At 36.4% G+C, this 15,841-nt stretch overlaps 1 protein-coding gene across 1 annotated transcript in view; it reads right to left on the bottom strand.

Moving 5' to 3' along the window:
• Positions 1-15,841, bottom strand: part of LOC145666348 (neuroendocrine convertase 1-like) — a 351,242-nt gene that overhangs the window by 284,032 nt on the left and 51,369 nt on the right. The window contains exon 3 of the mRNA XM_081733482.1: positions 4,709-4,813. Within this exon, the coding sequence (XP_081589608.1) occupies positions 4,709-4,813 (105 nt within the window). The remainder of the gene's footprint in view (positions 1-4,708; positions 4,814-15,841) is intronic.

Consider the following 15,841-nt stretch of genomic DNA (forward strand, 5'->3'; position numbering starts at 1 on the left):
TATGAAACGTTACGTAATATGTGGACGACCCCTTAAATGACAATTTCATTATTAATTGATATGATAATGTCTACAATTAAACTTTCAACGCTTTTCAATAGAGATACAGAAGTAATTATATCCAAGTTGCAGAATCGCCAAACCTTCGAAGTTAAGTTGTTTTTGTTTGCATGACAAACTGTTGTCGTTGTAACAACCAGTTTTAAACATTTCACTTTCCAGCTCCGTGCAACGCCTGAAATGAAGCGGTTATTGAATATTTGGAACGGAAAGCAGTTTAAGAATCAGTGGTGCCAGGAGTTAAGATTTTAACATGCAAATAGTTAATTTTATCTAATGAATAGTCGATGGCCAAAAAAAAGACTGAAAATTAATATGAGAAGCACAATTTTTATTTTCGTTTTTTTTCTTAGAAATCCACAATATTTCACAATTTTAAAAATATATGTAAACAACTTTATTCTCTTCAGAAATTGTTTGATACACCGAGTCAATCGCGTCATAACAGGACCGCCACTGAACAATGAAAGGAATGTCGTAAAATAGAGAAAGAAAGCGTAAGCGCCATAACAGTATGTTTGGGAAAGACAAACAAACGTGCACGGATCAAGATTGAAGTAGCACGTAGATCGAAACACTGGGGCAAATCCTGGGGAGGATGAGGGGGGACATGTTCCCTCTAATCTTGGAACTAAGGGGGACTGTCTCCCCAATAATCCGATTTGAAATGTGTGTTTTGGGGGAGAAATGTGATGATTTGTATCCGATTGACACAAAGGAAAGTGAGATGAAATTGATGTCCCTCTCCTTAAAGCCTTAAAGCCTTAAATCTACCCGCCTCACAATGTTGAAATCTGCTCCCATAATCCTCCGCAGCATTTCTTTCAACTTCATAAATATTTTGAACAATGTTTGGTATATATATATATATATATATATATATATATATATATATATATATATATATATATATATATATATATTTATGTTAAAAACCTTTCGGTCCTCGAAGAAGCTCATTATTCTTTGTGGTATTAATCTACTTTGTGTTAGCGCATATATATATATATATATATATATATATATACAGGGCCGGATCCAGAATTCTCTGAGGGGGATGCGCCAATAACTACCGGTACATTTGAATTAAATTTGAGTTTTTCAAATGCCTGTAGGCATCTGTGATGTGAATGAGGAATTCCTTTGGAAATGCTGTGTGTCTGCTCTCGATAAATTCTTTTTCATCAACCTTCAGAAACTTGGCTTAAACTATTGATTTTGCAAAACTCATTGCTAGTTTCTCACTTTAGGTAGTGTATTCTTCCAACGAGGAGGGGGGGTGCACGTGCACCTTTTCACCCCCTAAATTCGGCCCTGTATATATATATATATATATATATATATATATATATATATATATATATACCGCGTTTTATATCTAAAAGTAAAGGTGCCGGTACGCTGGATATCAAGTTCATAATGGTTAAAGAGTTGCATATTTTTCAGGATTTTATTATTATTATTATTAACGATAATACTTATAATGTCTAGCAGCATATCATTGCAGTCTTGGAATTAAATTTCTTACGTACATATATATAAAGATTCTTTACAAATGTCTGATTCTTACATCTTAATTTTATAATACAATAAACGTAATGATAATCAATATTTCTTAGTAATTTGTTTCTTGTTGTTTGTCGTTTCGTATACAGCCGAAAGTAAGCTGCTTTGTTTTCAAAAGGCATCAAGAGTTCCACAACTACTGAATTTTAATAACAACACACATACAGTACATTGTTCACATAATGTTCTTCGGAATACTAATCATGCTACCAAAATATTCTACAAACCTCTACTAAATTAATGGATAAACTTTGCGATAAAAAATCTAGAAAGAAAAAAAAGAACAGAAATAAAAACTTTGATTTTCAATAAAATTATATATTTACTATTTTTATTTTCAAAGTTTGAAGTTAACCCATTTTTAAGACAGATGTAATATTCCGTTCTCATAAAATAGGTGCCGGTATGTCCTACCGTTGCGTACCGCCAGAAATAAAACTTATAAAACTTATAAAACGTCTATCTATCTATCTATCTATCTATATCTATATCTATCTATCTATATACATACATATATATATATATATATATATATATATATATATATATATATATATATATATATATATATATATAGGGTAACTTCGGCAAATAACGCCAGTCGGGAAATAACGCCACTCCATCTAATCGCTAATCGAAACTAATACTAGTGTTAAAAGTTTATTTTTCTTTGTCGTAGTGGTAGAACCGGAAAAGTCTGGTTTTGCTTTCATGACAAGACACTCGAATATCGTGTGCAGAAAGGCGGAGAATTTGAGCTAAGGTAAACTCATGCATTTCAACAGAACTATAGTGAACGAATTGTATACGCTATTGGGAAATACACTTGATGCTATGAATCTTTTGTGACAATCCTGAACTTATTTGCAATGCAGATTAAATGAAGGACTATAACTAACGTACAACAGTAGCCTAAAAATTTTGGCACAGAAAGGGGACAAGGGAGTACTTAATGCCAAACATTTCGGAAAAGGTGAAACTGGAAGTGTTATTGCGTGGACTAATATATTAGGTTCAAATTAGATCTCTCCGATGGTGTTATACAAGGGAAAGTATATAAAAAAAAAACAGTTTGGTGATGATCTTCCTCCGGGTAACACCTATGCAATGACATGTAAAGGCTATATTACAAAGGAAGAATTCAGTACATTTCTGGAACATTTCAACAGACATAGGATCCCTTCCCGAGCACTGCTTATTGTAGATTGCCAGTCATCTTGATATTACCATTCTAAACGCTGCTGAAACCATGTGCACATTAAACTGCTGTGCTTGCCTGCACATTGCACCCATGAACTTCAACCGTTCAACAAGAGCTTCTTCAAATCGTTAAAATTGTAGCCTGCTGCTCTGAAGCAGTTGACAGTTATCAACGAACGCATCCCGGAAGAACACTTGGGAAGCTACAGTTTCCAAAACTGTTTTCACATGTACGGTTCCGTTCAGCAACACCTCAGAACACACTTTCAGACTTCAGCGCTACAGGGCATCCTTTTAACAAAAATGCTATACCCGATGTCGTTTTTTCCCCAAATGATGTCTCACCTCCAACCTCCACCAACACCTCCAAGCACATGACCAGCCTCCATCTCTTCTTCAACACCACCGAGTGCTCACTCCATCCACGAGTTTCTGTCCACAGCTAAAATAACTAGGAGCAAATCTCATCCCAAGGGGATTTCTCTTACTGCCAGAGGAGTATTGGTAACACTAGATCTATTCGCAAGAGCTGGCCCTTTCACTTCTTCCGGAACGAAGAAACAAGCATCCTCTAGAAAGAGGAAGGATGGAGATATGCTCCGTGGGGAATTTGGAGGATATTACTACGGTCTCGGGGGTTTTAAAATATGGATTCATTGTATTGGATACAAGATTTGGTTTCACGAATTATATGATTCTGACAGCATTGTTAAATGTGGACTCTAAACATTTTGTGACGCTGGTTGTGCATTGTTGTCTGCCGACGAGTAGTGCTCCATATGACTGCAACTGTTATGTTAAGAGGTTCGCAATCATCAAAAGAGTTGGCGGTTAACGATATGTACGATGACTATGAGTTTTGTGTACCAGTAAAGCAGGTAGCACATTGCCAAGAACATTGTTTAGTTGTGTTCAAAATGTATTTCGTTACGATTCCAACACCTTTTCGTTGTTGTAAAGCAAGTGGCGTTATTTGCCGACACCTCTGGTAATAACGCCATCTCATACTCACTCCGATTCTCAGTGCATTGTGGTCGACATTTTATGTGTAGAATCTTTGTTTTATCATTGCATTATAGCAAAGGGTTCACTCCATATTCCATGTAATTTGCACGGTTCTAGATATAAAAACACTTGAACACCAGAACAATATGTTGAATTGGTGGCGTTATTTGCCGAAGTTACCCTATATATATACTGTATATACGGTATATATATATATATATATATATATATATATATATATATATGTGTGTGTGTGTGTGTGTGTGTGTGTGTATGTATGTATGTATATGAAGGGATGTTCTCACCCGTCCCCAACAATGTTGAACACAGATTTGCGGCACTGGATCGAAGTGATCAAAACTAGAGAGTTCGAGAAGTCTTTTTAATCAAAATGAAGGCACCACTTCACGAGAAGTTCTACGACACCAGAGAATTCATCATCCGTGTCATATGGGAATTCCTGCGCATAGGCGGAGTTAGGAATTGGTTGCAGGGGGGCAGACTTTTTGTCTGCTTGGGGGCACGGTTAATATAAATCAGAATTGAAGGATCTTATAAGTAGAATTTTTGTTTTTTGTCAAAAAGTTGGGGGGCAATACCCTCCTTATGCCCCCCATAGCTCCTACATGTTCCTGTTGGACGTGAACAAAGGTTCCTGATACTGTAACGCGTGTGTCAGACAGTGAGAGAAGGGAAACGATTACATTGAGGGGATGTAACAGGTGTTCTTCTGTACATAAAGCCAGGTACGAGTTGTAACAGTGTTGCCATTACTTTTATCCAGCCCTTATATAAATACAAATACTTTCCTTCTTTCTATATTAAGATGGTTTTGCATGAATAGCAACTGACATACAAACTATACTAAACTACTTACCCTTGCATCTTGAGCCAATCTCTGTGTTAACCGCGGAGAGTCTCTCTTGTGAACGTTCGGATGATCTAATTTCAACATTCGATACGTATCTGGGATGAACTTCACCTGCCAAGAGAAAAAGGAAGTTAATAAATACTCCACCTGAAAATAATGCGATTGCCGATAATTGGTTTTCAAGCTAAAATAGGCTTATTTACTTCTAAAACATAAAGATTTTGAGAATGAATGTGAGAAAAGGTCAAATTTCCCTATAACTTCGATTGCTATACGCAATTATACTTGTTCCGTTTTACTTCTATATGACAATAATTATAATTACTTATGTACTTCCCCCAGGCAAAAAAGGCAAAAATTACAAAGAGAAGTGAAAAAATACTATGGTTGTTAACGGTTACGGAACCGATAGGTGTAATTAAGTTTCACTGAGTTTCGGTTTTAGAACAATAACAGATTTTTCCAGTAAAAAGTTTTTTCGATCATTTTTCGACCATTTTTTCGATCATATTTCTGAGAAGAGGGTTCGGTTATGCTTCCAGAGCCACAACCGATATTAACAGAAGAATTAATTTCGGTTCTGAAATCTATATTCTGAGAAAAATTAATTTCGGTTTCCGAACCGAAACTCGAATTCAAAATTATCGGTTTCGTTTTAGAACCAGAACCATTATTGCCAGATAAAATCTCTTTCGTTTCCGTGCTGGGAACTGTTTTTCGGGAAACACAGTGGCACCCCTTTACGCCCATTGGTACCGTTAACAAAAACAACTGTGATAGTAAGATATAACTTGTATACCTAGGTATACAGGGTGTCCGGAATGGGACTGACGGTTTTTAAAAGTGTATAGTTTTAATATGATCAGAGATACAGAAGAAAAGAAACATTCGTATTAAAGGAAAACTCAACAAGTTTTGTTCAGCAAATTTTCATACTTGAACAACTACCGGGGACGGCGCTACTACCGCCGATAAACAGAAATGGCGTCGGCAGTCGAAAAGGCGCAATGCGTGTGGTTGCAGAGACAAAAAGTGTTGTTCAAGTTCAACGAAACTTTAAACGTGTTTACCACAAGGATCCTCCATCACACAACAGTATCCAGGCGTGGAAGGATTAATTCTTATCAACGGGTAGTGTAGTGAAACAAGACAGCGGTTGTAAATCGCGTGTGTCAGAAGAAAATGCGGAAACAATAAGAGAGTGTATCTCACGTAGCCCGAGGAAGTCAATCCGCGCAGCGAGCATGCAATTGGCAATTCCAAAGTCAACAGTGCACGATGTGGTATATAAACGGGTAGGTTTGTGGGCGTATAAGGTGCAATTGTTGCAAGAAATTAAGCCCAACGATAAACCACAGAGAGCAGCATTTGCTACTGAAATTCTAGACAGGATTGATTATGACCATAATTTCCTATTGAACGTTGTTTTCTCTGTTGAGGCAACTTTTCACTTGTCTGGCTGTGTTGTCGGTATGTAAAAGATCTTATGTATTCTTATGAAAAGGTGCGTAACCTTGATGAACTGAAGAACCGTATTAGGAATGCGATTGCTTCAGTGACACCTCAGATGTTACAGAATACGTGGAGAGAGATTGAGTTCAGGTTAGACATTGTAAGAGTTACAAATGGAGCTCACCTGGAGTTACACTGAGTTAGAATGACTTATAAGTAAGACTAAATAAACTTTTTGAGATCTGCTTTAAAATGCATGTTTTTTTTCCCTCTGTATCTCTTACCATATTAAAACTATACACTTTTAAAAACTCGATACCAACTGACTGAAGGATACCAAGGTTTTGGAATATTAATACATCTATACAGGGTGTTACAAAAAATGTGTCACAAGATTTTGGAAACAGATTCCTCAGATCAAAATAAGATAAAATGTTCATACGGTCCTGTCCTCAAAACTAGATAGTTTCCGAGTTACAGGGTGGCCAAAACGTGAAACAAGTGAAGTTTAAATGTCCATAGCTCCACTACTATGGGTTCTATCGTAGTCGGGTCAAGACATCACTGAGGAACTGGTAAGTGAACTATCCAAATATCCATGTTTAAGAATGCTCCAGTACTTGCACACCAATTTATAGAGATGTAGGTGGAGAGTAATCAAGTACTCCCAAACAACCTCTTTAAAAATGATTGTGCAAGTACCACAGATTCTGAAAAAAGAAAAAATTGGATAGTTCACACACTAGTTCCTCAGTGATGTCTTGACCTGACTACGATCGGTTCTCAATAGTGGAAGTATGGACCTTTAAAATTACTTCTTTTCACGTTGTCGGCATCCTATAACTACGAAACTGTGCACTTTCGAGCACAGGTCCATAAGAACTTTTCTCTTATTTTGCTCTGAAAAATCTATTCCCAAATAATTGTGACAAATTTTGGTAACACCCTGTATAATCTATTCGAGATAGTACAATCTTTAACTTCTTAAATTGTACAATTTATATCTATTTGACGTTGTCAATTGTACGCAATTTGCTTAAATTTTATTATTTTCTTCCTTTTTTCTTAATGTTCAATCTAAGAGAATCTTAAGGGGCAGGCTTCGAGAAACATATTTTATGATCGCGCGCCCCACATTGGGAAATACTGTCATATCATACCTAGCACAACCGTCTTCTTTCTCCCTATATTTTTCTTTCAGTCACGGAAAGCCGGGAGAAACGGGAAGGAAAACTTGGAGCGCGGAAAACCCTTGATATTAAATTAAACAACGCGGCCGTCCAATCGATATATCGATCGGACGCTTGAGTTCCGCCCACGGAGACCGTGCTCTGGACGCGTAGGATAGGAACATATGAGAATTTAGGAGGTATTCTCTCCTGTTCCTGACTCTCCCCTCTTGTCTCACCCCCCTCAGAGCCATCTGCTCACGCCCTACTTCCACAGTTCCCCCCGAAATGTTCGATTGGTGTTAGGGATGTTCCCAGCATCCCCTCTTTCTCCCTCGCTGTTCCGCTGACGCAAGAGGAGAAATCCCCTCAAGACTCCAGACTAGAGCACCATCTGCCGGAATCGATATTTGTTAAAGCTAACGAAGCTCCCTCTACTAGAAGGTACAGGATGTTTGCATCCGTGTGCGTGTGTGTGTGTGTGTGTGTGTGTACGTAGATAGTTAATTTATCTTCATAACCAGTTCATCCCTCTACGTTGGATTTGTTTATCTTGAGCATTAACCACTTAAAGGGTTCATTTCGCCATCTCTTATCTGTTGTTAACAAGTACCCTTGAATGGTATTAACATAGCTTTATTGCTCTGTATATTACGGTAATGATTTCTCCACCTACAAGCATTAGTGATAGGCTAAAATTATAACACTCCAGTAAGGATTTACATTTCAAGGTAAAACACCTGAGGACTTTCGAATAAACATATTTGATTTCATAGCATCAATATCTGAAAACAATATTAAAGCCATGCGTTTCTTAGGTCAATCTGATAGATGTTTTGCTCAAGAGATTACATTATTCGCAGATACTATAAATTTAAATCTTTATTACGTATTACATGTATTCAGGACCAGATTTACCTCTAGGCACGGGATTAGGGCTAAAGTTCTTAGGAACGGAAATAGGACGAAAATATAATAAACAAGACGATAAATAATAATAATAATAATAATAATAATAATAATAATAATAATAATAATAATAATAATAATAATAATAAACATTTTCTTATTCCGTTTCCTAATATCACTTTCTCCTGCTTCATCTGTCTTTTATGATTTCAGTGTGAATGAAAAAAAAAATAATATAATCATTTTGTATTACAGGAAACAAATTCCAGCAATCAAAATAATTATTCTATTTGTTTATTATTGATGTTTGAGAGACCCGGTGACTCAATGGTACAGCGTTCACCTCTGGTGCTTTGTGTCCTTGTTTCGATCCCAGCTAGCGTCAAGTGAACTTTATAGTGGACAACACCGTTTGTGTGGGTTTTCTCGGGTCCTGCCGTTTCCTTCCACTTTCTTCATTCCAGCATTTCATTTCTCATCATCACTGTCTCCTTTACCTAGCCGGCATAATCGTGGGATGTAAAACTTAAAGATCTCATATCTCTTTTGATGTTTGAATATTCATACAATTACAGACAAAAATTCAACACTAATTTCTTTCATTAATATGCTAGTGTGTATTGTAAAAATAAAATCCATCATTCTTTGTAACTCCATTTTTATTAGGGTCTAAATGGAAATTTCGAAAATTCAAATAGCGCTTTTCTCGAACAGCAGATTCAAAATGAAAATTCAACAAAATTTATATATATTGAAAAGCATTTTAGCAAAGATGTGCATAAATAAGTATATTTTTTCTAATTTTCTATACTGTTAACATTTTTTATGTGACGGTGAGGAGCAGCAAACATCTTTCGGTCTAGGAGTGGCAAAGCATTAAATCCGACGCTGCATCCTTTTGTTTTGGCATTTACTGTGCACATTTAGCTTGTATATAAACTTGTATCTTAAGTATTAAGAGATGACATACATATTAACAAGAATTTTTTTTTAAAAAAAAATACTAAATGTAAAATATAATTATGTTTTTCATGTTTTGAATGGCAAATAGACGAGAATGTGTTAAAAGAGCATTACAACATAAGCATGTCCATTATAGAAAAAAAAATCGTAAGAGGATTAGCTTTTTGTTTTGTTTTGTTTATAAATCTCATGTAAGATACAACTTCACTCACCTTCACCCTCAAAATGTAATATCTCCCTTCCTTGTATTTATTTGGTTTCAAGATTTATTATTGCTCTCGCAGTACAAAAAACCTTCAATATGAACGCTCGCTCTCCAAATGTATTCTTATCTCCAAAATGTAATCTTGCTATCCAAATGTATTCTTACTCTCAAAATGTAATCTCACTATCCAAATGTATTCTTAGTCTCAAAATGTAATCTTGCTATCCAAATGTATTCTTAAAATGAAAATGAAATATTTAGTTTTATGTTCCACGGTTATGCCGGTTAGGCTAAAGGAGAAAACCCACGAGCACGGTGTTTGTCCACCACAAAGTCCACACGGCGCGAGCTGGGATTGAACCATGGACCCCAAGAATCGGAGGTGAGTGCTCTACCACTGAGCCACCGCGCCCACTGTTTGTATTCTTCTTCACACCCTCACTTGTCCTAAAAATGTATATAATATAATATCCAAATGTATTCTGCCCTAACCTTCACTTGTCCTCAAAATGCAATCTCCTTATCCAAATGAATCTCGCTATCCAAATGTATTATTGCTGTCAAAATGTAATCTCGCTATCCAAAGGTATTCTTACTCTAAAAGTGTAATCTCACTATCCAAATGTATTCTTACGCTCAAAATGTAATCTCACAATCCAAATGTATTTTTGCTCTCAAAATATAATCTCGTTATTGAAATGTATTCTTACGCTCAAAATGTAATCTTGCTATCCAAATGTATTTTTACCCTCAAAATGTAATCTCGTTATCGAAATGTATCCTTATTCTCAAAATGTAATCTCATTATCCAAATGTATTCTTACTCTCAAAATGTAATCTCACTATCCAAATGTATTCTTACTCTCAAAATGTAATCTCACTATCCAAATGTATTCTTATCTCCAAAATGTAATCTTGCTATCCAAATGTATTCTTAAAATGAAAATGAAATATTTAGTTTTATGTTCCACGGTTATGCCGGTTAGGCTAAAGGAGAAAACCCACGAGCACGGTGTTTGTCCACCACAAAGTCCACACGGCGCGAGCTGGGATTGAACCATGGACCCCAAGAATCGGAGGTGAGTGCTCTACCACTGAGCCACCGCGCCCACTGTTTGTATTCTTCTTCACACTCTCACTTGTCCTAAAAATGTATATAATATAATATCCAAATGTATTCTGCCCTAACCTTCACTTGTCCTCAAAATGCAATCTCCTTATCCAAATGAATCTCGCTATCCAAATGTATTATTGCTGTCAAAATGTAATCTCGCTATCCAAAGGTATTCTTACTCTAAAAGGGTAATCTCACTATCCAAATGTATTCTTACGCTCAAAATGTAATCTCACAATCCAAATGTATTTTTGCTCTCAAAATGTAATCTCGTTATTGAAATGTATTCTTACGCTCAAAATGTAATTTTGCTATCCAAATGTATTTTTACCCTCAAAATGTAATCTCGTTATCGAAATGTATCCTTATTCTCAAAATGTAATCTCATTATCCAAATGTATTCTTACTCTCAAAATGTAATCTCACTATCTAAATGTATTCTTACTCTCAAAATGTAATCTCACTATCCAAATGTATTCTTATCTCCAAAATGTAATCTTGCTATCCAAATGTATTCTTAAAATGAAAATGAAATATTTAGTTTTATGTTCCACGGTTATGCCGGTTAGGCTAAAGGAGAAAACCCACGAGCACGGTGTTTGTCCACCACAAAGTCCACACGGCGCGAGCTGGGATTGAACCATGGACCCCAAGAATCGGAGGTGAGTGCTCTACCACTGAGCCACCGCGCCCACTGTTTGTATTCTTCTTCACACCCTCACTTGTCCTAAAAATGTATATAATATAATATCCAAATGTATTCTGCCCTAACCTTCACTTGTCCTCAATATGCAATCTCCTTATCCAAATGAATCTCGCTATCCAAATGTATTATTGCTGTCAAAATGTAATCTCGCTATCCAAAGGTATTCTTACTCTAAAAGTGTAATCTCACTATCCAAATGTATTCTTACGCTCAAAATGTAATCTCACAATCCAAATGTATTTTTGCTCTCAAAATGTAATCTCGTTATTGAAATGTATTCTTACGCTCAAAATGTAATCTTGCTATCCAAATGTATTTTTACCCTCAAAATGTAATCTCGTTATCGAAATGTATCCTTATTCTCAAAATGTAATCTCATTATCCAAATGTATTCTTACTCTCAAAATGTAATCTCACTATCCAAATGTATTCTTACTCTCAAAATGTAATCTCACTATCCAAATGTATTCTTAGTCTCAAAATGTAATCTCACTATCCAAATGTATTCCTGCTCTCAAAATGTAATATTGTCCACGTACTCACTCGTCTTTAAAGTTTATTTTAGCCCTCGTTTTCAAAGCGTATTCTCGTCCTCATTCTGAAAGTAAGTTCTCACTTTGATCCTTATTATCATTTACTAAAACGAAGAAGACTGAAGGTGATTATGTCTCTCATGGCGGAAAATAAGTTTGAACGTCCATATGTGCTCAGCATGTGCTACGTCTCTCTTGTCTTCTCAGGTTTCCCTCACATGTTCATCAGAGGCTGAGTTAACCCTAAGTCATATTTCTACGAGGGTAGAACTAGAGAATATATCCCTCCCAACGGTAACAAAATTCATACCGAACGCGGATGGTAATACTATAGCATGTATATTGTGCAAGTAAATATTCGTCACAACTCTTGAATTTCAACTTTCGAAATTCTACTTCATTTCTCCGTGTAGTGAGTAAAATTGCATAAAAAGCAGATATAAAAAATCAAAATTTTAGAAAAATATATGCTCGAGATACGAGAAAAGTTAAGAGAAGTATGTAAGCCATATATAATAATGTATTACACTAATTTAATATTACCTATTTTTGTTGGAAATAAAATCCATGTTTCCTTTTCTCTTTTCCTTTGTTGTTTTCTTTCTTTATTTTTAAACTGATACATCTTTACCGTAGCTTTTATATGATAACATTTTTATGTTAAAACATTTCTGACCACCTGCCATGCTTTAGTACTTTATAATGCGTGCACAAGTCCTGTATCTTAAATATTTATGTACCCTGTACTTTATAACACATATCACATCGAGTTGACGATTAGGCTAAATTTTATTTTGTGGAGTTTTCGAGAAAATAAAAAAAAAAAAATTGTGCCGTTAAAATGTACGCGGTCATACGTCTATGTCTTCTATAGTTGACAGTTTTTGCATACTAGCCTCAGTCTAAAGACAGCCACTTGCTCACAAAGCGATGCCGCCCCCGTGTGAGGTTTCTTTTCATACTGTCCTGTTTGGTTTTCCTCTCCTTTGAAAAGTAACTGACAGGCAATAAACTGAACACAAACTGTTGCCAAATCTTTATCAATGATCTTGTTTCTTTTACACAACCTCCCAGCACACACACTGTTAAAAACATGGATGTAAGAGAAAGAGAGGGAAAGAGAAAAGGGGGAGAGGGAGAGGAAGGGAAGGCACTACGTATGACAACGTTTAGCTTTTTCTTCTTCCACAAACTTTATGACGGCTTCATTGTGCTAAATACCAAGTCTCCCGACTGAGTATCGTCTGGACGCGCTTTCTATGCATTTCTCGAAGAAATTATTTATCTTTGTATTATATATGTAGCAATGGCACTTGCAAATACCATTAGGAACAGGAACAGAATTAGGAATTAGATTTTTTTTTTGTTTGTGGTAGCTGTGGCCCTATTAGTCCCTCACGTATACGAGGGATGACGTTTCTCGGCGAACACATCGCCCAGGAAATTGGGAAGAAAGAAATAAGTAGGGAAGCGGCCTGAGAACCATTACGTTAGGTACTATCCCTGCAATTACCTGGTGTGAATGAGGACTCAGGATGGCTGATATGAGAAAGCTGTGACAGTTTATCAACCAAATGTCCCCAGAGGGATTAGAGCCTGTGATCACTCACGCCCAAGACTGTTAGTGACTGCCCTACGGGGGGGGGCTACGACTGGAAATACTGTACAGGGTGTCCGAGTAGTCCTTCCCTGATTACTGAAATTGATAACTCAAGCTAGAAATAAGATAGAAATATGAAACTGGTGTTGAATTGTTTACAAACTATAAAAGTTTTTGTCTGTGTTAGGTTTGTTCTGTTTCACCAAGTCTCAATTTTGTTTGTCAAACCCTGCAGCAACGAATAACCACAGTCGTTGCATCAATCCCTCCAGTGATGTTGGCTAATGTGTGGATGGAAATTGAATATCGCCTAGATGTGCTACGTGCTACCAAGGGTGCTCATGTGGAAGTGTACTGATGTGACCAAAACTTTTATAGTTTGTAAACAATTCAACACCAGTTTCATATTTCTATCTTATTTCTAGCCTGAGTTATCAATTTCTGTAATCAGGGAAGGACTTCTCGGACACTCTGTACTAGTCTAACATTTTAACAATTTAAAGCCGAAGTATATTAAGTTGATTTTTATTATTATGGGGTCTAGATCAGAAGAATATTTTTTTTTCGAGCACTAAGACATGAAAATCAATGGCAAGTATAATCTCATTGATATAAGGATACGGGGGTATAGTTACTCAGTGATAGAGCAATCACCTCTGGAGTTTGATGCCCCTAATTCGATCTCCGGCCAACTAAGTTTGTACTGGACAACATTGTGTCCGTGGGTTTTCTCAGGGTACTCCCTTTCCTCTCACATTCCCATTCCACCAATTGTTCTATCATCATTCAGTTGTCTTAAAAACCTCTCTCTCTTTGCCTAAACAGTATAATCGTGAGACTTTAAACTGGAAGAAATCATTTCATTTTGTTATAGGGATAGAAGTTACAGATCTGTCTGTGCACACGAACTAATGAAGCAAGGCTTATCATCCACCGATTGAGCTTGGCAGTGGAAATAAGCAGTAGATGTTTCTACCACTATTGCCAACTGCGGAATCATACGTAGTTGAATAGTCTATTTAATATTAATTAGAAGAAAGATTGTAGTTTCAGTGTATTTTGGTGATACCTTTTAGGATAAAGGAAAATGAGTTGAAATCTTTCAGTTTAAGAGTCTTCATTCCGGCGAAATTAAAATACTGCTAATTTTACAGTAATTATGTGATATCTTCAAATAGATAAAAAGATAATCGAAATGTGGAACAAGAGCGCCCTAGACAATATTATTTTACATGAGAAACCGTTATCACGATTCACTTATCTGCTTTCGATTTTGAGCCATTTTGAAAATCGGCATTTATTTTCGCGTTTCTAACCAGCTGAAAACGGAAAGCCACTAGGTGACTTGTGATAACGCTACCTCACGCAAAATAATATTGTCTAGGGCGCTTTTGTTCCATATTTCAATTATCTTTTTATCTATTTGAAGATATCACATAATTACTGTAAAATTAGCGGCATTTTAATTTCGCCGGGATGAAGACTCTTAACATCCCACGATTGTCCTGTTAGGCTAAGGACGACGGATGATTAAGGCAAGTGAATGATTGTGGAATAATTGGTGGTATGAAAATGTGGGAGACAACGGGAGCACCCCGAAAAAATCCAAGGATACGATGTAGTCCAGTACAAACTTACTTGGCCAGGGATCGAACCTAGGGCCCCACACACCAGAGCTAAGCCTACCACCACTGAGCCTTCGTGCCCTCTGTTTAAGCTAGAGGGAACGTGCTAAACGAAGTAGGATAATGAATGAAGAATTAATGAATTTAGAAGTGTGGCAGGAAGGGAGAGAAAACATTCAGAAGTCTCACGCATGCAATGTTGTTCGTATGGATGATTCTGAATTGAAGCACGAATTTTAAAACATTTCATTTGTTTACGGTATTTATGCACTCTATACACAATATCACGAGGTTGTTTCACTTCTTCTATTTCTGTTTTTAGAAGCTATTCTGTTACCTAGATGGCTCAGTAGTTGAGCAGTCACATTTGTTGCTTGAGGTCTTTCGGTACGTGAACTTACGACAGGTCCTATACACTAACGTATTGACAGATGCTAACAAGACTACCGTATGAAATTTTATGGTTACGTCGAAAAAATACGTCAATGTATGAACGACTTAACGCTTCAAGTGGATTTTGTGGTAACATATACATTTTCTCGGGAATATTTTCTGGTTTCTTCAACTTTATTTTACTAAACCATCTTGTTCATTATTATATAACTGTCTGCCTTAGCCTCATAGAATACACACAAAACGTTGTTTAAAAAAAAAGAAAAAAGAAAAACAGCTATTTTAAAGTAAAAACATTGAACTTTTGCTGTCGACTTTACTCCTTCACAAATGAACATCTCATGTTCTGCATTGTATCACTACACAGAACAAATTTAATAATGCAAACAATCGTTGACCAGAATCAGGGGGGTAAAAGTGAGAGGGGTCGCGGGAAGATGTCGTTCCCCACTCCCGAATATGTCTATGGC

The sequence above is a fragment of the Thermobia domestica genome, chromosome 12, assembly GCF_964235325.1.
Source record: "Thermobia domestica chromosome 12, izTheDome1.hap1.1, whole genome shotgun sequence".
Classification (NCBI taxonomy): Eukaryota; Metazoa; Arthropoda; class Insecta; order Zygentoma; family Lepismatidae; genus Thermobia; species Thermobia domestica.